This window comes from Pollachius pollachius (assembly GCF_949987615.1).
Source record: "Pollachius pollachius genome assembly, contig: scaffold_462, whole genome shotgun sequence".
Lineage (NCBI taxonomy): Eukaryota > Metazoa > Chordata > Actinopteri > Gadiformes > Gadidae > Pollachius > Pollachius pollachius.
Window position 1 is genome coordinate 992 of NW_027641512.1, and position 8,668 is coordinate 9,659.

General features: G+C 47.7%; 1 protein-coding gene across 1 annotated transcript; it reads left to right on the forward strand.

Moving 5' to 3' along the window:
* The first annotated feature begins 417 nt into the window (after positions 1-417).
* Positions 418-4,280, forward strand: LOC307091571 (ubiquinol-cytochrome-c reductase complex assembly factor 1-like). Its single transcript, XM_079759204.1, has 3 exons — positions 418-490; positions 1,002-1,115; positions 3,154-4,280. The coding sequence occupies exons 1-3, from the start codon at positions 449-451 to the stop codon at positions 3,286-3,288; spliced, it is 291 nt and encodes a 96-aa protein (XP_079615330.1). The 5' UTR covers positions 418-448; the 3' UTR covers positions 3,289-4,280.
* The last annotated feature ends 4,388 nt before the right edge of the window (positions 4,281-8,668 follow it).

An 8,668-nucleotide genomic window follows, 5' to 3' on the forward strand; every position in this document is an offset into this window, starting at 1 on the left:
GGGGCTCTCGGGTTTCATGCTAATTGCAGCAAAGGAGCAGTGAAAACAGCGGTCATAGTCTGGCTCCGACCTCTGGGGTAGCTGCTGCCCCCGTCGCCCGAGACCTGCCGGCTCCCACGGCCGGGTCTGTCCCAGCTCTCTCCACCTCGGTTTACCTGCTGCTGCTAGTGTGGCGCTGACCGGATAATTATACCTAATACCTGGCCGGGGAGCTGGTGTCTGTGTTTGCTCTGGCGGACACGTCTGTCCTCCCTCCCTCCCGTTCAGACACATTTCTGAGATTTCTGTTCCGATAATTCATGATTTCCCCATGAGAAACACAAATGATTTGTATTGGTGAAAATATTTTGATTCAATTCCTTTTAATCATCTTTTATGTCTCTCTCTGTCTCTCTCTCCGTCTCTCTCTTAGATTGATGCTTCTCACAGGAAGGAGAGTTTGAAGTCAATGACCGAGACTTTCTATGCTGCCATATTTGGATACGATGAGGTGAGAGAAAGAACTTTACAGACGAAGTTCACTTGTACACATTCATCCAAAGCGATTTACAACGGTTCACACATATTCAACCATGAGTCAACCGTGCAAGGCGACAATTCCTCGGGAGCAGTTAGGACTAGGCGTCTTGCTCATCTAAACACATCTACATTGATATTTAGGGAATTTTGCAGACGCATTATCCAAAGCGACTTACAATAAGTACATTTGTCAGAAGAGTCGACAGTACAGTAAGGACGTTCATAGAACCAAGTGCCAAGCTAGGTTAACCCATTTCCCGTGTACAACAAATACAGCTAGGATAAGATGCTTCACAATGCTTAGTACTATTTTTAAGTTCCAGCTTAAAATTGCAAGCTAGGTGGCACTTCAAAAAAAAAAAAGGTTAAGCAGCTTATGTGTTATAAAACAATTATGTTTAGGAGAAATCTGTGTAGAGATTTCACTGTGTGCCTGTCTCTCTCTCTCACTCACTCACTCACACACACACACTCACACACAGGGCATCCTGTCTGACGACAGAGTGCTGGCTGCAGCCCTGTGGAGGAACCTGTTCAACAGAGAGTGTGACGACCCCAGACAGCTGGAGCTCATGTTGGAGTATGTTCGCAAACAGGTACAACCATAAATATATATATCTACGCACAGTTGACCTGACGTTGGTGGGTGAATGTGAGGCACTAATTGTAAAGCGCTTCGAGTGAGCGTGGTTTGGAAAGTGCTGTACAAGTGCAATCCATTGCACACAACATGCACAGGTCTCGTGCACATTATCAGGTGAATCCATACTTCAGTTTCATATGCCATTTCTATATTTCCCTCCTGCTCTTCTCTTTCCTCTGGCTAATCTTTCCTTCCATCCACTGCTGTCAACTTTACTCTCCCCTCATCTCTCGTCTTCCCTCTCTGACAATCCTTTTTTTCCTCCTCCTCCTCCTCCTCCTCCTCTTCATCTGTGTTTTATATCATTTTTGTTGGAGTGAAGGCTGCAGGTGCCAGAAACACCTGCAGCTCCATCTGCTGCTGGGGCCTCAGCCTGATCTCATTAACCCCCTCACCCCCCTTTCACCTCCTCCTGCTCCCCTTCACCGCACAATCACCTCCTTCCCCTGCCTCCCCTCACCTCCTCTTCCTCCCCCTGGCTCCCCTCACCTCCTCTTCCTCCCCCTGGCTCCCCTCACCTCCTCTTCCTCCCCTCACCTCCTCTTCCTCCCCCTGCTTCCCTCCCCCTCCCCCTCCCCCCCCGTCACTTCCTTTTCCCTTCAGTCTTATCTTCCTCTTGCGGCCTGTTCTTCTCTCTTTCCCTCGGTCTTCAACTCAAGAAACACACAAACGCGCACGAACGCACGCACGCACACGCTCACTCACGCAAACGCACGCGCACACACAGGAGCAGGTGGGCCGGGGCCCGGGGTCTTTTTCCGTAGTAATCAGGCGGTGAAGTGCGACTGTGCTCACGAGGCTTTGGGGGGCGGCCTCTGCTCTGACATCACAACAAGTGCTGTGGTCTCCGGCATGAGGTCCCAACAGCCCACTGGGTCCTGTAAACCCTGAATCCTCGTCGCACTATCAAAGAGTTCCCCTCCCTCCCCCACTTACCCCGACCATCTGAAGGGCCAGCTAGCCACCGCTAGGGTAGGCTGTTCATTTGAGAAGCATTTTCCGTCGTATTTGTGGAAATTCTTTCAGCATCTCACCAGCAATCGATGACTCAAATGCCTGAAATATTTTTATAAATCCAGTATGTGTCCGGCCTGTCGCAGGCCTGTGATAAGCTTGTCCAACCCTTCGTACCGGCTGCATTGATTGGAAAGCTTACCTGTCTCTTTCTCTGCCTACCTACCTGTCTGTCTGGCTGGCTGGCTAACTACCTACCTGTCTGCCTGTTTGCACCGTCCCCTTCAGGGCAGAGCTACTGCTAAAGCTGGAGAGCTAGGCTTGTGTTTTTTTTGGGGGGGGGGGGTATTTATATTCTACTCCGGCTGGATTCTCCAAGTTTCCTACCCTAGTTAAAATGGACGATAAGATTGGACTTCGGTCAAGAGTCATTAGGTCTAAGAACATTTTGACCCTTTAATAAGGTCTTCACGTGGTCCCTCTAAACGTACTCTTGGGGACATCTGGTGGTCGCCGAGGGTACTACAGGTGGGGCGTCTTTAAAAAAGATTGACATAATCAAAAATGAATATACGTTTATAATATATTTTCTATTAAAATATAATAGTTTTGTAAATCATTGAGGATAAAATCACAACCTTTTGGTTAAATAAAGTGTTATGGTTTCTTTCTCTTTCAAATGACAGAAGATTTCCTTTAAATAGTGGCGCTTTGAGTCATCAATACATCAGTTCTATCAGCACAAGGTGTGTGTGTGTGTGTGTGTGTGTGTGTGTGTGTGTGTGTGTGTGTGTGTGTGTGTGTGTGTGTGTGTGTGTGTGTGTGTGTGTGTGTGTGTGTGTGTGTGTGTGTGTGTGTGTGTGTGTGTGTGTGTGTGTGTGTGTGTGAGAGAGAGAACGGCAACATACTTCCTTCAATGTTTGGATCAGTAATCTTCCCATGTAAGTCAAGAACCGAATAAAAGTATTAATGTGTGTGCATTCTCTGTGTGTGTGTGTGTGTGTGTGTGTGTGTGTGCGTGTGCGCGTCCTCTACAGATGCAGTACATCGACTCCCTGGACGCGGAGGACCTGCTGCTCACCGGGGAGGTGAAATGGCGCCCCATGCTGGAAGAGAACGCGCAGAGCATCCTCAAGGTGGCCACGCCCACCTACAACGACGCCGGCCTCTGAGGCCCCGCCCACTCCTCTCTCTCTCCCCTCTGCATCTCCAACATGTTTTCCTGTTTGTTTTAGTCTTTTTTCTTCCCCCCCCCAGTTACATTGTAGACAATCGCCATGGAGATCTGAGGATACTGTAGTCCTAACCTTCACAGTTGTGTTCGTCCCCTCCCCCTCCTGGCGAGAGGAGAGAGAGGAGTTTTGTTTATTTCTTTTAATCCTCTCCTCCTTTCCTCACTCCACCCTTCCGGAGTGAGACACTCAAAGGGACATCTCCCCCCCCCCCCCCCCCCCCCTTTCGTTATCTTCTCCATTGCCGGCCTATCCCAGGTCCAAACCCCCCCCCAGATCGGAGAGAAAAATCTCAGGCCCTCTCTCTCGCTCTCTCTCTCTCTCTCCAGACTCTCACACTCTAACCCAGTGACCCATCCCCACCAAAAACATCTCTTTGGCCCCACCAGGCAAAACACACGACCCCCCCGCCCACCGCCGCGGTTTCCTGTGAGTTCAGAGAGCACTTCCTGTTTACAATAGTACCACTTCCTGTCTAGGGAGGAAATAAGAACGGATAGACACACACCAAGGAAAGATCTCAAACTGCTTCTGTGTATTTATAACGCTCACATTCTCACATGATGCATGTCGACATAATTTATATATTTTTTACCAATTGTACGTACTTCTCATCTTACTGCAAGAACTTTACATTGAATCACATTCTCAAGACTTGTAGAGACGACGAACCTCATTGGGCCTGGACGCGATAAAAGAGATTTCAATCAGCAAAAGCTGTTCTAGGTTCAGAGGTCGTCTTCGTCGCGTTAGAGAGCTCATGTTCCTCATCTCCGCACCTTCTCTTCGTGTGTGTCTCTCTCTCTCTCCCTCTCCATCACCTGTTCCTTGCGTCTTCTCTCTGAACTGTACAGGAAAGGTTTTAGCCGACCGTTCCCCACAGACCATGTTTAACAATGAGGTTCTCCTTGTTTTAAAAAAACAACACTCAATAAAAATGTTTCTCCAGACGACCGTGCCTTCCTGCTTTGTCTTGTTCTTTTACTGGGGACTCCTGTGTGATCAGCAGAATGTGCAGATCTGACGCACATAGGTCAAACCCGCCTGCGGTCGGAACTCCCTTCAGTCAGAAAGCCTTCGGTTTGCATAACCGGCATCACGTCACCCTGTCTGCAGTGAGTTCAGCTCCTGGTGTTAATGATTTGGGAAGCGACCCAACGGAACGGCCTCCATATGTCAAAGCTTTGTACAAAGTCACGGGACTATCGGTGTGTTAATCTACCTTTTGCTTTATTGTAATGTCAATGTCAGTGTCTAGCTGTATTACAAGTGGGGAGGTGAGAATTATCATTTGAGTGTAATTAGTTTGACATTTTCTTACTATTTACCTCAGCTATTAGTGAGTGAAATGCATCAATATCCAAGTTGACAGCACACCTGCGTCCATGAGCCAATTAAAACGTCCGACAGCCCCCTGATCAATCAGGCCCCCCACGGCTTCACACGGGTAATTAATCTTGTTTATTAATCACAGTACCGTGAAATGTGACACTTCACAATGACGGAAAACGTAGAAAGTGATGGATCACAGAGGGAGGGAAAGTTGTTAGGTGGCTGAGCAACAGAATCATGCTCTCCCACATTCGTCTGCTTTACAGCTCTCTATTAGAACAGCTTCAAGGGCTCGGAGGTATAATTATTCCTTGAATTTGAAAGTTTACAAAAGTGCCATCCGCTATTTCTCCTCTCAGATTGTTGTTATTGTTCGAGGGGGTGGGAAGGAGGGCGGGACCCTAATTATGGAGTATGTAAATATAACATTTTCTCTTGACACGATTTGGCCACTAGAGGGCGATACACACTCATTACGAATCCGACCTGTTGGACTCATATCACTACGTTTCCAATCATACCAGCTTCTCACCTTTACCTGGCCTCTTATCGTACGTCCGTGGTTAAGTCTCGGAAACAAGTGACTGCATCGCTGATCGCTAAAGAGAACCGTCCCATTTTCAGGTCACACATGGCTGCGCTTTAGACAATGTGCACCTGTTTGCATTACCTCAAATCCTCAAGTCAGAATTAAATCCAAACATAAACGAAGCATCAGCAGAGAATAAACATAGATGACAGCTGAACCGGTTATGTAATGAATTCATGTTCATACGTGTGTGTCTGTGTGTGTGTGTGTGTTAACGTGTGGGTGTGGGCCCATGTCAGTTTGAATGATGTTTATTAGCGTCGACTGACTATTCCTTAGTGACCTGCGTGTTGTTTCATATATGAGGCCACGCGTGCACCCAACACACACTTAATAATATATAATAACACCACCTATATATTACACACACACACACACACACACACATCATGATAGTGTGTTGAGGGACTTGACGGGGTTGATCACTTCATGCCTGGGGCCAGCCTGCCTCTGTGGCGCTTTTACTTTGATAGGAAAAGCTTTTCCTCAGCCAGGACAAAGTCTACATGATGTCGCTGTCTGTTAGTCTCTGCTCCAGCGTTCGTTTTCCTCAGTCTGTGAGGGTATCGGGACAGTCTGCTGATCTTCATGAGATCCTAGAGACTTCCTGATCACTTCCCCGTCAGTTTGCAGCAGTTCTGACCATCTGGGACGGAGAGAGTCAGGTATCAATCATCTGGTTATAATGCAGCTGTCCGTCAATGGACTTTGAACTCTAGAGTCTCGGCCTTAATCACCCGATCGCCCTACTGGTCAGTCGGGTGGGTAAGCATTCTAGAACATTCGGTCAACATGACAACGCAATGCAATGTTTTTAGTTCTGCAATCCAGTTCCCCACGCAGTTGCATACTTTGGCCTCTAGCTTCCTCTTGGTGTTTGTGTGTGGAGGGTGTTGTGAGTGTGTTGCCTTCATTCAGACCAAGCCGTTCCGTTGAAAGTAGACAGTGTGGGTGAGCCACTGTATTGTGTCCATTCACAAAAAAAAAACCTGTTCAACCAAACCTCCACCATGGATCCCAGACTGTATTCCTCTCGTCTGTGGCTTTGAGGACGTTTTAGTAACGGGCGGCAGTGGCTCAGGAGGTAGAGCGAGATGTCTGCTTCTATCCCCGACTCCTCCTAGCTAAGTGTTGAGGTGTCCCTGAGCAAGGGACCTCTAACCCTACACCTTACTGCTCCTAAGCAGCTGGCCGTCGCCCTGCGTGAATGTGAACGCCTGTATGAATGGGTGAATGTGATGCAATAATTGTGAGGTGCTTTGAGTGGCAAAAAGTCTTCCAGCCAAAACGGAGCAAAGGAATGCTGGGAAAACTCACTCACAGGACCCAACTGGTTCAACTCAACTTTTACGAGGATGTGAGTTTGACGACGCACAAAACTAGTTTTTGGAAAAATGCATTAACATACCATTGATCTTATTACATCCTAAAGATTTTCTTCTTATTTCATTTTAAATGTACCAACTATGTTGTTTGACCACTATAACCAACAGCTACTGCAGCATAGTGCCTGTGGCCATCCCCTGTTCCCCAGAATGATGGCTAAAGGGCTGATTATGGTTCCACATTCACGCAACGCAAGGGGGTTACGGACCCCTCACGTCCTTGCGGACCCTCCTTGCGTCCAACGCAAGGGCCAGACGTGCACCTCCCAAAAATCGTAACCTTCCGTCGAGGCGACGCAGCAGCAAGGGCAGCGATTGGTCCGTTTAACTAAAACAGGTTAAACCCTTGCAGCGCATCCAGAATGCGGCAGTGCGCCTTGTGTTCAACCTACCAAAGTTCTCACATGTAACCCCCCTCTTCCGAGACCTCCACTGGCTCCCTGTAATAGCTCGCATCAGATTCAAGATGATGGTACTGGCATACAAGGCAGTCGATGGAACTGCCCCTGCCTACCTCCAAGCATTAGTAAAGCCACACACCCCAGCTTGATCCCTCCGCTCAACTACCTCAGCTGGACGTCTGGTACCGCCATCGCTAAGAGCAAGCAAAGGTCGATCAGCGAAGTCACAACTTTTCTCTGTTTTGGGACCTCAGTGGTGGAACGAGCTCCCTACCGATGTCAGGACCGCAGAGTCGCTCACCAGCTTCCGCAAAAGACTCAAAACTCACCTGTTCAGAGTTCATCTCGACTCTGCATAGAAACCAATGCACAGCCACCATTGAATGTTGTACGTCCTGGCACTTGTACAAGGTACTTAATTGTGTAGCATCTACAGTAGCTGCTATCGCTGCTTTACACGGGGAATGGGTTAGCCTAGCGATTGTAATACTTGCACTTGGTTCTATGAACGTCTTTACTGTACCGACAGCGATATATTGTTTCACTTCTTATGACAAATGTACTTATTGTAACAAATGCACTTATTGTAAGTCGCTTTGGATAAAAGCGTCTGCTAAATGCCCTAAATGTAAATGTAAATGTAAATGTCAAGGACTGGGTCTGCGTGGGCCTTGCGTTGCGTGAACGTGGAACCATAATCAGTCCCTTAACTCAGTACTGCTGCTGGTCCAGCCCAGGCCGGCTGTGGACCAGGGATTGGATCTGATAACAGCTCCCTCTCAGCCTCTGTGTTGGTTTTCCCTCCGGGCGATCAGGTTAGCGATGTAGGGAGGCACCTATGCACACATGCCCATGCACACACACACACACGCACACATGCACGCACCTGTACAGAAACCAGCAACATGCTTCAAAATGCATCCATGCTGTAGATGCTACAGGATTTCTAACCATGCCCGATGTAATGCAGACTATTCTTTATGCAATCTCCAGCACATACACAAATATACATGCAACTAATACACACAAATGACCCACAAACAAAGCCGCCCACATGCACACGTTTCATTTTGTCCATGCTTTCGGTCTCATTGCTTCTCTTCCTGCCAAACCAGCTTCATGTGTTTGGTTCTACACGCCAGAAACATCCTCGCCACCGTAGAAACCCCGCCAACATATCTTCCTACAGGATGGACTTTAGCTGGTGGTAAAGTAAAGTAAACTCAAGGATTAATTCAATAGGGAACTCGTGAAATAGCTTCAGCTTCTTGAAAGTGTCACATGCAGTGTAGTATAAACCAGCAAGCCACCAAGTGTTGGCTAGATTAGGTCAGGGGGTACGTTGGGTTCGATGAGGTTATTGAGGGATGGCTGGGTTAAAGCGAGAGACTGAGTTTGGTATGTATGCTGTATAACCTGCCAGTGTAAGGCTGTGTGTAGTTGGGTTAGGCTTGGTTAGGGTTAATGTTGCGTTGGGTTAGGTAAGGGGTTCAACTAGGTTAGATTAGGACTAGAGTGTATTTCTGTTTAGTTATTTATGTGTACAGGTTTAATATTAAGTAAGGTTTGAGACAGGTTTTCGAGACACACTCAGCGTGTAAATATAACCTCTC

Bases quoted from the DNA above. Each gene is read 5' to 3' on its own strand.
- LOC307091571 (XM_079759204.1), top strand. From the start codon at position 449: ATGACCGAGACTTTCTATGCTGCCATATTTGGATACGATGAG. The intron at 491-1,001 runs GTGAGAGAAAGA...ACTCACACACAG, and splicing joins CCATATTTGGATACGATGAG to GGCATCCTGTCTGACGACAG. The intron at 1,116-3,153 runs GTACAACCATAA...CGTCCTCTACAG, and splicing joins TGGAGTATGTTCGCAAACAG to ATGCAGTACATCGACTCCCT.